The 15,965-nt window shown below is 57.2% G+C and overlaps 1 protein-coding gene and 1 long non-coding RNA gene across 2 annotated transcripts in view; both read right to left on the bottom strand.

Moving 5' to 3' along the window:
* LOC125689838 (uncharacterized) overlaps positions 1–15,030 on the bottom strand; it is a 32,773-nt gene extending 17,743 nt beyond the window's left edge. The window contains exon 1 of the long non-coding RNA XR_007375424.1: positions 14,996–15,030. This is a non-coding gene — a long non-coding RNA (uncharacterized LOC125689838). The remainder of the gene's footprint in view (positions 1–14,995) is intronic.
* KCNK3 (potassium two pore domain channel subfamily K member 3) lies at positions 764–14,092 on the bottom strand. The gene is made up of 2 exons (XM_048937451.1): positions 13,726–14,092; positions 764–3,794 (listed from the first exon to the last, which is right to left on the bottom strand). Exons 1-2 carry the CDS (start codon positions 14,006–14,008, stop codon positions 2,908–2,910), a joined length of 1,170 nt encoding a protein of 389 aa, XP_048793408.1. The 5' UTR covers positions 14,009–14,092; the 3' UTR covers positions 764–2,907.
* Positions 15,031–15,965: the final 935 nt, after the last annotated feature.

Raw genomic sequence — 15,965 nt, 5'->3', positions numbered from 1 at the left:
GACAGCCACCTTTGCTGCTCCCTGCCTGAACCCAAGGGTTCCTCCAACCCCTGAAGCCCCCCTGAGTCACCTCAGTGTCCCTTTTGGTGGCCATCATCCCCAGCATCATGTGTACATGGCACAGCTTAGCCACGTCCATCCCTCTCTCCTCCTCTTTGCAGGATACCCAGAGGAAAAGGCCATGCTGCTTAATACCAGCCAGGAATTTTAAGTCTCTCCAGTGCACTGTAAATATTTGGGCTATGAATGACACGGAAATATAAATAATCTGAGAGGTGGAAAAAAAAAATCACTCGTCCGGAGGAGGGTGGCAGATGTGAGGAGGGAGTAACCAGGGGCAGGGATTTATGGCCGTGGATGGGTTTCCCCTGAGCCTCCCCCACTCCAGGTTGAGCAGCCCCAGCTCTTTCAGCTCTCTTCTCAGCAGAGCTCCAGGCCCTGTGCTGGGCTCTCCCCATGTGCCCACATCCTTCTGGCACTGAGGGGGGCCAGCACTGATCCCAGCATCCAGGTACAGCCTTACCAGTTCTGGGTAGGGTGAAAGGTGCCGATGGAAAAGCCGCATCCCCATCAGCTGCTGCAAGCTAGATCTGCTCTTTGCAGGCTTAACATGATTAGATTAGGTGCTGGGTTTGAATGAAACCCGTTTGATCCACTTAAAGGCAGGAGAGAAGCCCTGGGCTCTGCTGATGGCCCATAGGGACTCAGGTGACCCTGGCCTTGAGATGTCCTCATAGCCATCAGTGCAAGAACCCACCCAGAGGCTCGGAGCGAGGTGCCCCAAGTGGTGCCGAGATTCCAATCAACCTTTATTTCTCTCCATATTGAAAGTCAATCAGCAGTACAAATATACTTTGGCATGAGAAACTGAGTAACCTCATTGGGGGGATCCTGTTCCCCGTCGGTGTCCTAAGGATGAGACGGATGCAGAGAGCAAAAAGAAGTTCCCTGGAGTCATCAGCAAGGTTCCCACAAGACTCCCTTACAATAGATATTTATAGATTTCTATAGATACGATTATAGCATCATTTATAATAAATATCCTCTCTGGTATCTAACAGTATGTACACGTCATCAAGTATTAGAAATACATAGTTTTTCTTCTGTTAAAAGTTGAGAAAAGAAATGCCTCGCTGGGGACAGGCACACTGGGTTGTCCCCCAAGTCCTGGTGGCCCCTGATGGGGCTTTGAGGGGAGTCAAAGTGAGGTCCTGCTGTCCTGATTTCCCCCTGTCCCCAGTGACCTGTGCTTTCATTGCTGGAGGACGAGGGGCGATGGAAACTGTGAACCATAGGGCAGGGGGAATGGGGGCATCCCACAAGCTGGGCTCATGGTGCTGGGTGCCATGGGGTGCCATGGGGTGCCATGGGGTGCCGTGGGGCACAGGCTTGGAGGTGCAGCTCAGATGGAGTGAAGAAGAAGGTGAAAACCTTCCCCATACCTCAGGCTGTCTCCTTCCCAAATTCTTTGCATAAGGTGACAGCTCCAGCCTCAGAGCTGTGCAAAGGGGATGGGGGTCAGGATGCTGAGGGCACCCTGGGCACCACCGTTTCTGGATAGAACACTGAACTTCTTGGTCACGGGTGACATTTTCAGCTACACGACTCCTGGTATCTCCCCCTAACAAGGAGCTGTAAAATCTCCATCTAAGCCCCTCTTAGCCTATTTGTTGTGTGCACACCACAGCAGTCTGGCTCCTCCCTGCCTCATGGAGCCCACGGTGCCCACACACACCCCGCTCATGCCTTGCACACTTGGACAAGAGGGTGGGAGTGGGGGTCTTTGGGCTCCCCAGCAGCCCAGGCAGAAATGTGTGTGTGTGTATATCTGAGCTGTCCCCATGCTTGTTCCCCCCAGCAGCTTTCCATCAGGTTAACACACTCTCCAGGACTTCAAGTTTCACATTTTGAGGAGTGGTTTGCAAAACAAAATGAAATGACATAAAATTAAATTAAAATAAAATAAACTGGTGGCCCCTGCTTCTTTCTCCCGTCACAATTGGCGAAGACTTGGACAGGACCAAGGGCTCCTGAAGCCATCCTGATTCCCCAGGATCCTGCATCTGTCCTAACATCCTGAGGTTACAGCCCACTTGGAGGCTGCAGCCCCACTGCATCAGATCCCAGACATCCTGGGACATGAGGAAGTTCCTCATGTTGTGACCAAGATGAGATCTTGGCCAAAGTGTCCATGGTACACAGAGGGTAACAGAGTGGGATCTACATGGAGATTTGTGAAGTGTGGGGTGCATGGGGGTGATGGAACATGGCCTACATGAAGCTTCATGAAGTCTGGGTCACACATGGAGGATGATGGAGCGGGGCTACGCTGAGCTTTGTGGGGCTTGAGGTCCATGGGAGGTGATGGAGTAAGTCTACATGGGGCTCAATGAGGCCTGGAGTGCACAGGAGTGATGGAGTAGGGTCTATACTACTTCAGGTTGGACATTAGTAACAATTTCTTCTCCCCAAAAGTGGTCAGGCACTGGCACAGGCTGTATGGGGAGATGGTGGGATCACCGTCCCTGGAGGTGCCCAAGAAATGTGGAGATGTGGTGCTCAGAGATACGATTAGTGAGCATGGCGGGGATGGGTGGCAGTTGAACTTGGTGATCTTGGAGGTCTTTTCCAACCTGAATGATTCCGTGATTCAACGATACGTGGAGCTTCATGAGGCCTGGAGTGCATGGGAGCGGTGGAGTGAGGTCTGCATGGAGATTCATGGGACATTTGGAGGTGGTGGAATGGGGTCTGCGTGAAGCTTTGTGAGCCTGAGGACGGTGAGAGGTGATGGGCAGAGGACTACACGGAGCTTTGTGAAAACTGGGGCACAAGGGGATGATGGAGTGAGGTCTACACGGAGCTTCATGACGCTTGGGGCACATGTGGGGGGTGACGGAGCGAGGTCTACACAGAGCTGCGGCGTTTCATGAGGCCCTGGAAAGCCGAGAGACTGTGGAGGCCGGTGGAGACGGAGCTGATGGCCGACCGGCGGGCGTTACAGAAGCATCGGTTGGAAGGGGTCTCAGGACAGCGTCCTGGCGAGGAGTGGCTCTGCTCCACACAGGTATCCGAGGTGGACAGGTCCCTGGGGATGATCATGGGGATGGAATACTGCAGCTTCTCCCTGCTCTTGTACCACAGGCACGAGCACATGGACTGGAAGTGCAGCACCTCCGCGTAGACATTACGGAGGCCACCTCCACCACCCCCTGCTGCCACTGCCGTGGGTGCGGACGAAGCCGTGTCCGTGGTGTGCACGCTGCTCGCCTGCCCATTGCGGGTGAGCAGCGCCCGGTGCTCAGCGTCCCGCTTCTCATCCTCGGCGTTCATGGTCATGAAACGCAACACCACCAGGTTGAGGAAAGCCCCGATGACCGTCAGCCCCGTCAGGATGTAGACGAAGCTGAAAGCCACGTACTGAGGATTGTTCTGCAGGGCCTCGTCCTTCTGCAGGGCCACGTAGTCCCCGAAGCCGATGGTGGTGAGCGTGATGAAGCAGTAATAATAGGCGTGGAAGAAGCTCCAGTGCTCGTAGTAGGAGAACGCGGCCGCCCCGATGCACAGGGTGCTGATGCAGGAGAAGAACCCGATGGTGACCATGTTGGCCATGGAGACCTCCGCCCGCCTCATGCCCAGGCACTTCTTGATGCGGTGCAGGAGGTACCTGACGAAGGTGTTGATCCTCTCGCCCAGGCTCTGGAACATGACGAGGGTGAGCGGGATGCCCAGCAAGGCGTACACCATGCAGAAAACCTTCCCACCGTCCGTGCTTGGGGCCGCATGGCCGTACCCTGGGGAGTGAAGGCAAAGAGTGGTTGGCACTGTCACCGTGCAACTGGTGCCCCTTCCTTGGCCACCTGTCCTGAAGCTGGGACATCTGGGATGGGCCCTGGATGGGGTTGCATGGTCCCCTTGTTTGGGGGATTTGGCCACTATGTATGATATCACCAAGGGGCTGGAGATAGCTGTCCTCAAATGCACCTCCCAGGACAGTCTCAGAATGGCCAGGTGGGGCAGCAAAGGAGAAGGGGAGAAAAGCAATTTTTAAGAAATCAAGGGAGTGGATTGTTCTCCTCTGTTACCGCATGCCTGCATCCCTGCATCTCTGCCTCTTTGTTTGCCCATGTTTCTGTGTCCCTGCATTCAACTGAATTCCATCCAGAAGCTAGGGGACCCTGCATCCACGCATATAGCCCTGCAGGGAGCATCTGGACTTCAATTAATCTCCTGCCTGCGCAAAACACATGCAAATGGGACTTATTCTCTCCCTGTGGTGGCGGATTATTTGCTTGTAATGGATCCCAGATCCAGGCAGCTGAGCATGTGGAGTGTGGGGATGCCTGCCCAGCTGCCATGCCCAGGGGCTGTGTGCTGCCAGGAAGAGCCCTTGCCACCAGGCAGCCACCATTTGCTTTTCCCTGTCTTTTTATTTCCCTTCCCTTCCCTTCCCTTCCCTTCCCTTCCCTTCCCTTCCCTTCCCTTCCCTTCCCTTCCCTTCCCTTCCCTTCCCTTCCCTTCCCTTCCCTTCCCTTCCCTTCCCTTCCCTTCCCTTCCCTTCCCTTCCCTTCCCTTCCCTTCCCTTCCCTTCCCTTCCCTTCCCTTCCCTTCCCTCCCACCTCCACCCCTCTCCTCCCCTCCTCTTCCCCATTCCTCTTCTCCCTTCTTTTTTTCTCTTCTTCCCCTTCTTAGTTTTCCCCTTTCCCTTTCCCTTTCCCTTTCCCTTTCCCTTTCCCTTTCCCTTTCCCTTTCCCTTTCCCTTTCCCTTTCCCTTTCCCTTTCCCTTTCCCTTTCCCTTTCCCCTGCCCATCACACCTAGTGTTATATTTACAGCACTGCACTCCTCAATTATTGAGTATGTCCAAAACTACATTTGTCGTAACAGATTAACAGTGTTCACCTATGTGTGGAAAACATTTTGACATGGCACAGTTATCAAGGGGCAAAGGCAGGGGATGCTTTGAGCTCAGTCTGAGGATGATTTTGGGAAAAGCCCAAGGCTTTGGTGCAAATTCGCCCTGCAAAAAAGCTTTGCTCCTCCAAGCTTCCAGCGCTGCCCACCAGGGAGCCCTAAAAAGCAAAGTGAAGTGGGGAGATTTCCACTGCTCTTTCCTCTAACCCGAATCAGCCTGAACACTTTTCCAATGCTTTGATCCAGTGTGGGAATCCCGCCCTGCCCCAGCTCTGCTTAATCCCCGCTCACTGGGCCGAGGCAGGTGGCCTCTCTCCCCGCCACCCTTTGCTGGCAGCTTCCTCGAGGCCAAGGATTAAGCCTTGCTGGGGTGAGGCGAAATCACGGCTCGTCAGATCTCAGGCCAAGCTTTCCCCAGAGCTGGGCTGTGGGGAGGGCTTTGGCAAACCCCGAGCATCAGTGTTGTGCCTGCACGGGCACTGTGGAGGGCTCAGTGTGGTGATCCCCTGGATATCTCCACCCCCACCTCCAAACAGCCCAAACCTCCCTTATTCTTTGAGCATCCATCCAGCTGAGGTTGGGATTTTAGGATCCCAGCTTCCATCCATGCTGACAGCCTCACTGAGCACTCTCCCTCCTGCACCTCCTGCCCGAGGTGCAGCCTCTCAGGGCTATATTTAGCCCCATTTCTCCATTGGGAAGGGAGTTTATGAGCTCTGGCAGTGTGGCCAAGTGTCCATCAATCCGCCAGCTCCCTCCTCCCTCCCCCCCCCCCCTCGGTGTCAGCACATGCTGCCTGATCTCCATCACGTTTATGGCCAGGATGAAGGTCGTGAGGTATTAAATCCCCCATGCATGGCTGAGGAAAAGGCAACTGGCAGGGAGAGAGGTCCTGAGGAGCTGAGCCCCCCAAGCCTCTCTTGCACCCATCCATCATGGGAAAGAAAAGAGCAGGAGATGCTGACTGAGCTCCTGCCGCACTGGGGCTTTGCATTGGAGACCCCAAAGCCTTCTCCTTGTTCTCCCCACCCTTTGCAAAATGAGCATCTCTGCTCCTCTCCTTCATCCCTCCTGCAGCCCCCAAACTTCCTCAACGGGTTCTGGAAGGAGCCAGGTCCCAGCAGGTTGGGGTGCTGCAAGTGGGCAGGGAGCACAGCGTGTGTCCCCTAGGAGAAAACATGACATGTCCCAGAGGAACGCTGACCGCTCTTCGCCTTTTTAGGGCTGCCGAGGAGCAGGGGTGGATCTGGCTGAGGCTGCAGGGAGCAGGTGCAGGGTTTGCTTGGCCCCAGCCTGGAGCAGATCCCGGGGGCTGTTGGGAGCAATGGATGGAGGGGATTAGTAAGCAGTTGGCACCGGGGCTTGGGAGGAGGGTGGAAAATAAATGGGGTGATGCGAGGCTTGGGGGTGCGAGGGGCTGGTGGGGCAGGGAGGGGGAGGTGGTGTTGGGTGCTGGGGGGCATGGGAGGGAGCTGAAGGTCATGTCCAGGAAGGTGCAGGTGGGCAGGGCATAGGATTGCAGGGAGCCAGGGTAGGGGTAGGGATGTAGGGATTAAGGAGAGGAGGATGCAGGGTACAAGGATTCTGCAATACTCCCAGAGCAGGGCATAGGGAGTCCCAAGTGACAAGAGAAGCTTGAGCTGGGGCAAGATGTGAGGGGTATGGAGAAGGCAGGACACCATGGGGTTCCTCCTGGGGCCCACAGTGGGCATGGGGTGGGTTCCTGAGTGCACACACTTATCCCTGTGTCTGTCAGGTAGGTCTGGGGATGGTTTTCCTCTTCCTCTCCCAGAGCAGTTCTGGCTGCAGCAGGTGCTGCCTGGGAAGTGCCATTGCCCTTACTGAGCAATGAAGTGATGGGGAACCCACCAGACCCCTGACCATGTGAGGGATCTCCAACATTCAGATCTCATGGGGACACAGCTCTGCTCCTTTCAAGCTTGGTTTTCTCCTTGGGCTAAGGGAGGTTCAGCAGCAGCCACTAGGGTCAGCTGGGGCTGGGGATACCTGATGCACTCCTGCTAGGCTGGGGGCAGCAGGGCAGGGTGTCCTTGGTTTGCTTTAGTGGCATGTGAGCTCCACCATGCTCCAGATACCCTCTGATTTTTGCAAAAGCTTGGGCAGAGTGTGGGGTGTCTTTTGGATCTGCCCAGGAAATGTGCTTGCAGAGCAAGCAAACAAGCAGGCAGAGAGCGGCTGGGAAAGACAGCACATGGCAGCAGCACCTGCCTGCTCTGAGCAAACATGGGCATGGGAGAGCCCAGTGCAGGGGCACAGTGCTGCTTGCACTGCTGCCTGCACTGCTGCCTGCACCACTCTTGCACCAATGCACTGCACCCCACAAAGCCCTGCATGGGGTCACATGCTCTGTCCTTCCCAGAGTGGGGTTTCATGGAGCACAGGGATGAGGGCTGTGGAAAAGGTCATGTCCCACCTGGGGGCACCTCTCAGGCAGGGCCTGGTAAGTGGCAGCTTCAGGATAGAGACCAGATTTGGGCAGCAGCACCTCAGAGCTGAGGTGAATTTGGGTAATGCAAAGCTGGGCAAGCTCTGGTACCTGCACTGCCCCATCCCAGCTGGATGCTAAGCCTGAAGCAGGGACAGTCCTCACTGTGACTTCATTAGGGCAGGTGAAAGGTGCAGATATCCCCACATATCACCATCCACCCACCCATGCAACCATTTATTACTCATCCATCCATCCATCCATCCATCCATCCATCCGTCCGTCCGTCCGTCCGCCCGTCCATCCATCCATCCATCCACTCATCTTTTCTCCATCCATCCATGCATCCATTTATCCACTCAACCTTCCATCCACTCATTCACCAACCCACCCATCTTTCCACCCATCCACTCAACCTTCCATCTACTTATCCACCAACCAATCTGTCCATCCATCCATCCATCCATCCATCCATCCATCCATCCATCCATCCATCCATCCATCCATCCATCCATTCTTCCATCCATCCATCCAACCACCCATTCTCCACCCACCAAACCAAACCACCCCAGATCTCGCCTATCCCCGCTCACCTCTCTTACCACCCATCTCTCCATCTTCCCCTTGATCTCCATGCACTTACCTGGTGGAGCAAACTCAGCACTCAGTCCCCTGAGGGCTGCCTTGGCATGGGGAGGACTACTGGGCAGAGGGTGCTGAGCCTGGTGGGGGGCTCATGTGCTCTCATACCAGTGGGGCAGATGAAATAGATGTGGGGTCACCCCATACTGTCCCATGCCCTGGGCTCCCCCTGTGCTCCCACCAGACACTGGGGTACCCCCATCCTCTTCAGCAAGTTCTGCAGCATTGCCCCCAGCATTGTTACACCCCCTCCCCAAATCTCTCCTCTGCTGCACTGGGGGGTGTTGCCCCCAGAGAAACTTAGAGGCCCCCATAAGGGAGTTCTGCACCCCATCCATCCCAGCAGTGCTTAAGAGAGGGGGCACAGCCACAACCCTGCCTGGGACAGCCCCAGCAGCAGCAGTGGGGCCCCGCCACAGCGGGGGCAGCGGGGGCTGATGCTGTCATGGAAAATCCCCGCGCCAGCCAAGGGCTGTGTTTGCGCCGACCCGAAACTGGCAATATTTTGCTGCTCTTTGGGGCCCCGCCAGGCCCCTTCCTGGCTCCCTCTCTCCCCAGCCCTACAGATCCTCCCCCCCTTCTCCTATCTGGGGCACAGTCGGGACCCCCAACAGTGGGTCCGGATGCTGGTGGGGCACAGAGTCTGCTGAGGGGGAGGGGGAGTTCTGAGCTCATTCCCATGCACACCACATCCTGTTTCCACAGTGGCAAAGGAGACTCTGTGGGGGTGGAATTAAAGGGGAGTGCAGCCTGGGGAGCCACCTGCCACCTCCTCTTGGCTGACACACCTGGGAGTGGCTGTGACTGCTGTGGAGAGCTGCACTGTGTGTCCTTATCCCCTCAAATACCATGCACTATGGCCCAGCACCATGCACCATGCATCCAATTGCAGCCACCAGCATCATGTGCAGTGCTGTTCACCCTGCATCCTGTGCCAAGAATCAACAGCCAGTATCATGCACCAACACCTGGTACAGAGCACCAGTGCCCAGCACCATGACACCCTGCACCCAGCACCTTGTGCTCAACACCAGCACCATGTGCAATGCCTTGCACCAACACTCAGCCCTGTGCTGCAGTGCCCAGCACCATAAGCAACGCCATGCACTATGTGCAATGCCATGCACCAGCCCCCAGCACCTTGCACTAGCCCCCAGTACTGTGCCCCAGTACCCAGCACCATGTGCAATGCCATGCACCAGCATTCAGCCCTGTGCCCAGCAGCATGTGCAGTGTCACACACTAACACCCAGTACTGTGCCCTGGCATCATGATCATCATCCAGAACCATGTGCAATACCATGCACCAGCCCCTAGCACCCTTACCCCAGCACTGTGTGCAATTCCATGCACCATGAGCAATGCCACGCACCAGCAGCCTATGCTGAATACCAGCACCCAGCACCAGTGCAATGCTGTGCACCAGCACCCAGCAAGGTGCCCCTGCACTCAGCACTGCTTGCAGCACCAGCACAGCCTCTCTGCCCCACAGCAGCTCTCCCCAAAGGCAGACTAGTGAGCTCCAGCCCCAGCACAGCCGTGTGTCTCACTTGTTCCATTAACCCCCCTGCCTGTCCGGCTGGGATTTATTCAAGGTAGCGATGCCTGCTATAAATCCTGCGTACTGCAGTCACTTCAGCCTGAGAGCTGGGTGATAAATATCACAGCCAGGTTGTAAATCACGTGCTGGGTCAGAGCGGGCTCTCCTGCAGCTCCTCCATGGGTCTGGCTTCACAGCACTGGACCCAGTCCCAGATGAGTGCCAGGGTTTGGTGATAGGAAAGCCAACAGGACAGACAGAAATGGGGGTGGGTGTGGGGCACTGGCCCCCACCCTGCAGCCTTGCTGCCCCAGCACGGGTTGTTTGTGCTTGTCTGAGTCAGTCGTTTGCCAGAGGGTTTAATGAGGCATCAGCTGGGAAGGAGCGGGCATTAATTGCTCTTATCTCTCTGGGACAGAGACGAGCAGAACATTTATAGCCTGGGCAGGATGGGAGGTGGGGGCAGCAGCAAACAGAGCTCAGAGGGTCTCTTGTCCGGGCTTGGAGTGTGCATAATGACTGTGCCATCATTAGGCTTCAGAGTAAACACAACAAACAGCAACCACAGAGAACCACGGCAGCGGGAGCAAGGGTTGGCCCTTTGCCTGCAATTGGCATAGAGTTGTGCATCGGGTACCCCCTCTTGCAGGTATCTGGGGTGAGAAGAATTGAATCCCAGCCCTGAAACATTGTGATACAGTCATTCCCTCCAGTGTGTTCACTCTGAAGCCTACTAAAGGAGATCCCGGAGCTGCCAACACTCATTTCCACTGTGATCGTTGTCAGCGGGCACAGAGAGTGCAGAACAGAAATGTCCTGAGGGCTCAGAGGGAGCTGTGATCCATCCCCAGCTTTCCTCTGTCCCCATCCCTTTCCACAAAACCTTCCCCCATCCCCATCCCTTTCCATGAAACCTGCCCTCATCCTGGACATGTTTGTATCACTATGAGCACACTGTGTCCCTTAAAGCCACCAGATCACAGCCCCTTTCCTCCTCTTGCTCGTGGCCGTCCCCTCCAGCTGCCCCCTCCCTGCCATGTCCCTTCCTTAGAGCCTCAGGAGCGGGACTGAATCAGAGATGAAAATAGCAGCAGGGCAGCCGGCGGGGAGCGCGTTGTTCATCCTGGCTCTGAGTCAGGGCTGGACCTGCCAGCGCAGCAGGAGGAGGTGCTGCAGGGCAGCGGGGGCCGGTGGGGGGGGGAGGGGGGAAGGAGGATGCATGGGGTGTGGGGCTTGGGGGGCACCCAGGAGGGATGGAGAGGACGTGGTGACAGCCACAGAGGAGAGTCACAGTGCTCCATAAACACCCCATGGTGTCACCTGCTGCTGCCACAACCCTGTCCCAGGAGGGAGGTGGCAGATGGTGGCAGTGAGGTTGGCATTCGCCACTTGCTGCAGACCAAATGGCTGAGCACACGTGAGGGACACAGGCTGGCTCCATCCCTGCAGGGATAGCACTGTCCCCAGCCTCACAGCCCCCTGGCACATCTGGGAGCACCCAACGCAGGGTTTGGGTTTCATGAGCTGAGGTGCATGGAGGGGGACAGCCTGCAGGTCCTCATCCCCACCACTGTGCCATGTGGCACAGCTGACCCATCCTTGCTGCAGGGACAGGGATGGAGGTGTCAGGGACATGTCCTGCAGCTCCCCTTGCCCCTGGCCTTGTGGAAGAGGAGGGGGAACATCTAAATATAACAGATCCCAGTCTGCAGCCATAAGCCTCATCCCCCTGCATGTATCCAGCTGCCACCGGTGCTGTCCCTATGTGTGTCACCACCCTGATTGACACATCCTGCCCCACTGACCCTACTGTCACCACATGGATATGCCATGGTATCCAGCTCAGGGCACCCCTACCCCAGATGGACCCGGAGCCCATGTGTAAGGTCACAACAAAAGATCTGTCCCCAGTGCTGCAGGATCTGTCCCCAATGCTGCAGGATCCATCCCACACAACGCCCCAAGCCAGCTGCGATGCTCCCAGCAAAGTCACCCTGTGCCAACCCGGAGACCCGCACAGTGCCCCCCAAGTGGCCCCTGCAGTCTGTCCCCAAGGCCATCATCCTAAGGGAGACGGCAATGGGATGTGACAGGGGACAGCCACAGCCCTGGGAAACGGGCACTGTGTCCCTGGTAGAGCAAAACCAGTGGGCAGTGAGCAGAGATGTCCCCTTGTCACCTGCTCCGAGCAGATCATGCATGGCACTTCTTAGTGCAAGCAGAGAGACCTTTGAGTTCCTGAAAGAAGGCTTTCTTTGCTTTTCTTTTTTCTTTTTTTTTTGTTCCTTGCTGGAAAATCCCATTTCATAGAAATAGACACTGACAGATTGATAACAACAGGATTGAGTTACACATCCGTGTCCGTGCAGCTTCCCCAGCACACGGCCGTGGACATTGCAGAGCGGGGCTGAATTACACACACTCCAGGGAAATCCCCTCTGCATTTCCTTTGCGCTTCAAATGGGTGGCTTTGGGGTTGGGTGTCACCAGGAGCACCCCCTCCCATCTGGGGTGTGACAACTGCATCTCCCTGCTCCATCTGTGGGCACCTGGAGGAGACTGCAGGGGACCTGACGGCCCTGGGGGGCACAGAAGAGGAGCAAAATGGGACTGTGCACACTGGGTTGGCTTTGTCTCACATCCACGGCACTGCAGCATCCTTTGTGTGTGTTGAGGCTGGGGATGTTCCTCCTGCTCCCCGGCACCCCCTCCTCCTGCCCCCCTCTCTCTCACGTCAAAGATAAGCTGCTTGTCTCTGCTTCCCAAGCCTGTCCCAGCTGCTCTGCCAGCTGATAGAGCTCAGCCCCAGCCCCAAAACCCACATTTCAGCCATACAGCTCTGGTTCCCCCCACCAGGACCTGCCTGTGACCCACAAGTCACAGGCGGCCAGCGAGGGATTGGGGAATATGAGGCATTTTGGGGACCAGAGGACAACAGGTCAGAAGATTTGGGGTCATGCATCCTTGCACGGAGCCAAACTCAGTGGTGTTTGCTCCTTGCTGTGGAGGGAGGATGCAGCCACCAAGCTGTGGGTGTCCCTATGCAGGGCACAGTGGTGGTGGGGACACTGTGGGGATCCTGGACAGGGAACATTGGTTGAAAGTGCCCCAAAGATATTTGGGGTGAAAGCGTAACCAGGTGAGTGCACCACAGCACAGAATGAATACAGTGGCAACCTGGGGTGACTCTGATATCTCTCTGACTCCTGCATCCCCTCTCCTCACCCTGTGGACAGAGCTGGCTTTCCCTGGGGACTTTTGGTTTCTGGTAGCATGAGATGGCTCAGATTGGATCAGGATAGGGCAGGGACATTGCCTTGAGCACTGGGGCACTGTGCACTACCCAACACTCCCCCCTCCCTCCCAGCAGGGTCAGGACACCCCGACTGAGGGTTCCACTGTGCTTTTGAATGGGAAGGATCTGCAAAGGAATCCTCTCCCCAGAAAACCTTCCCTCTTATCCTACTTCTCCTCCAGGGAAGGAGTGAGCTGAGAGAATACCGCCCCTGGAGGGGAAGCACCCCGTGTCCCCCAGCTCTCAGCTGCAGGGCTGGAGATGGGACACGGTGTGTAGGGATGAGTCCCCTCTCACAGTCCCCCCCGATCTGTCCCACAATGGGACCCTCATGTCCCCTCCCTACCCACACCGACTCCTGAAGAAAGGGGGTCCTGCCCAAAGGAAAAGCTCAGCCCCCCTCCCCCCTCCCTTCCCCAGACACCGTGGTGCTGTAGGGTGGGAGAGGGGGTGAAGAATCCCCGAGGCTGGGAGACCAGAGACCACGGGGATGGGCAGAGGTTGGATCCCAGGGAGGCACAGCCCTGACGCTACCAGGATGGACACATTTGGGACGAGCCGGTGGAGAGAGTGGAGGGGGCCGCCCCGATGCCACGGGGATGGGCGGAGGGGGCCGGGAAAGGGGGGGTTCCCGATGGTGGAGTTTTGGGTGGGTGAGCCTTGACGCTGCAGGGATGGGCGTTATGGGGAAGGGGATCCCGAGGGGTCAAGGGGAGAGGTTTGCCCTGACACCGTGGGGATGGGTGGAGGGGTCCCAACGTCGGCAACAGCTGGGCAGAATCGTTCGCCCCGACACCGCAGGGATGGGCAAAGCAAGGACTATTCACACGGGGATCCCTGGAGCTTTTTCGGCGGGGTGTTGGGGCTGAGGTCGAGGGGTTGCCCGGTACCTATGGTCGTGATGACGGTGATGGCGAAGTAGAAAGAGCCGGCGAATTTCCACTGGACGCCGGCCTTGTGCGGCTTCAGCTTGAGGACGACCCACTCTAGCTCGCGGTAGCTCTCGGCGCTCAGGTTGTATTTGTTCTTCAGCTCCTGGCTCTTCGCCTCCAGCCGCCGCCGCTCCGCCGTTTCCTCTTCGGATTCGAGCGCGTCGAAGACGGCGGCTCCCACCAGCAGGTAGGTGAAGGTGCACATGATGAGCGCCAACGTCCGCACGTTCTGCCGCTTCATGGTGCGGCGGCGGAGGAAGGAGGCGGCGGAGGGGCCGTCTGGGGCATGGCGGCGGCCGGGGCTCCGCGGAGGGCCCGGCTCCGGGCGGCGGCGGCGGCGGCGGCGGCGGCGGTAGAGGAGAGCGGAGGGCGGCGGCGGCGGCGGCGGGGGCGGGCGGGGGCGGAGCTGTCCTTCAGCACCACCGCCCCGAGCCGGCACCGGCACCGGCACCGGGACCCGGACCGGGACCCGCACCAGGACTGGGAACGGGATCCGTGCCTTGCGTTGTGCATCGTGCGCACCGCGCCACGCGCTTTGGACCGGGACCGGCACTATGCGTTTTGCACGGTGCATTGGGATCGGCATCCAGACTGCCTCTGGGACACGCGGCGTGCATTGTGCAGCACGCACTGTGAGCGTGGAACTGGCACCGTGCGCTGTGCAAAATACACAGAACACTGGGATCAAGAGTGGGATCTTGCACTGGTACCACGAGTGGGACCAGCCCTGGGGTTGGCACTGTGCACTGTGTGTCATGCACTGGGCCTGGCATCCAGACTGGCAGTGGGACTCATTGTGCACTGTGTGCCACACACCGTGCACCAAGACTGACACCAAGACCAGGACCAGTGCCGTGCATTGTGCATCGTGCACTGGGATGGCATTCAGGCTGACAGTGGGACTGGCAACCGGACTGGTTCTGAGCATTGTGCACTGTCCACTGGGATAGAGACTGGAACCATGCAACCAATCTGGTAGCACGAATGGCACTGCTACTGACCATCGTGCACAGTGCATCATGCAATGGACCTGGCACCATGCAATGTTCACTATTTCCATGCTCTGGGACTGGCACCAGCACTGAGTGCCATGCACCAGGACTGGCAGCAAGAGGGTGGTGAGGCACTGGAACAGGTTGCCCAAGGAGGCTGTGGATGCCCCATCCCTGCAGTCATTCAAGGCCAGGCTGGATGTGGCTCTGGGCAGCCTGGGCTGCTGGTTGGTGACCTGCACACAGCAGGGGGTTGGAACTGGATGAGCATTGTGCTCCTTTTCAACTCAGGCCATTCTATGATTCTATGATGTCATGCACCATAGATCAATACTCAGGACTAGAACCATGCACAGTACACCAGGACTGGCACTGTGCACCAGCACACTGTGCACCTGCAGCACCACTGTCCGACTGTGCCACATAGCAGCCCATACCCTGCTCTGTGTACCAACACAAGCTCAGCACCATGCAGCAACACAGTGTGCACCAAGACATCATGCTGACATAGACAGTGCTAGGACATGCACTGTGCACTGCTGCTTAAGTGACGGGTCGTGCAAAAGGCAGAATTGAGAAAAGTCCCATTGAGAAAAGTCAAAATGACTTCGGGGGTGCTCAGATGCTGTTGTGGTGCTGCTTCCTCAGCATGAGATTTGCTCTTTGCCAACGGGGAGCTGTGAGGTGTGAGCAAACAGAGCACAACACAAGCTGTTGCCTTCAGCTGCTGCATCACCCACCAACGCAGTCCCGGGCAGGAAAAGGCAGAGGCAGCCAGCCCCTCCTCTTGGGGAGCACCCAGCAGCTCTGTGCTTCTCTGCTGCTCCTTGCTGAGCCCCAGCAACAGCCTGGCTTATTGCTCCCAGCTGCTGGAGGCTGCAGCTCCAGGATCTCTTGCTTTGCATGCAGGAAAGCAGCAGCAAGGAGCTGAGAGGGGATGAGCCCCATTTCCCAAACCCTAGAGGTCAGGGTGCATCATTGGTCCCATACCCAGGATGGGAGCCACAAGAAGAAGAGGATGAAGGGATCAAGGAAGGGAAGCAGAGGCAGGCCAAGCAGAGACAAGCAGGGTGTGAGCACAACTTCACTTCTGGCATCAAAGTGATGAAGGCTCGTGTAATGGCCCTGTCCCTTTTTTCCTCCTGTCTCTCACTGTACAGGGAGAGGGGCATCTCATTTGCTGTGCTACAGTGCCCCTGGGGAAGG

Source organism: Lagopus muta, chromosome 2 (assembly GCF_023343835.1).
Source record: "Lagopus muta isolate bLagMut1 chromosome 2, bLagMut1 primary, whole genome shotgun sequence".
NCBI classification, from domain to species: Eukaryota; Metazoa; Chordata; class Aves; order Galliformes; family Phasianidae; genus Lagopus; species Lagopus muta.
Note: the sequence above shows the minus strand (reverse complement) of the source record. Positions and strands in the feature narration are given on the sequence as shown.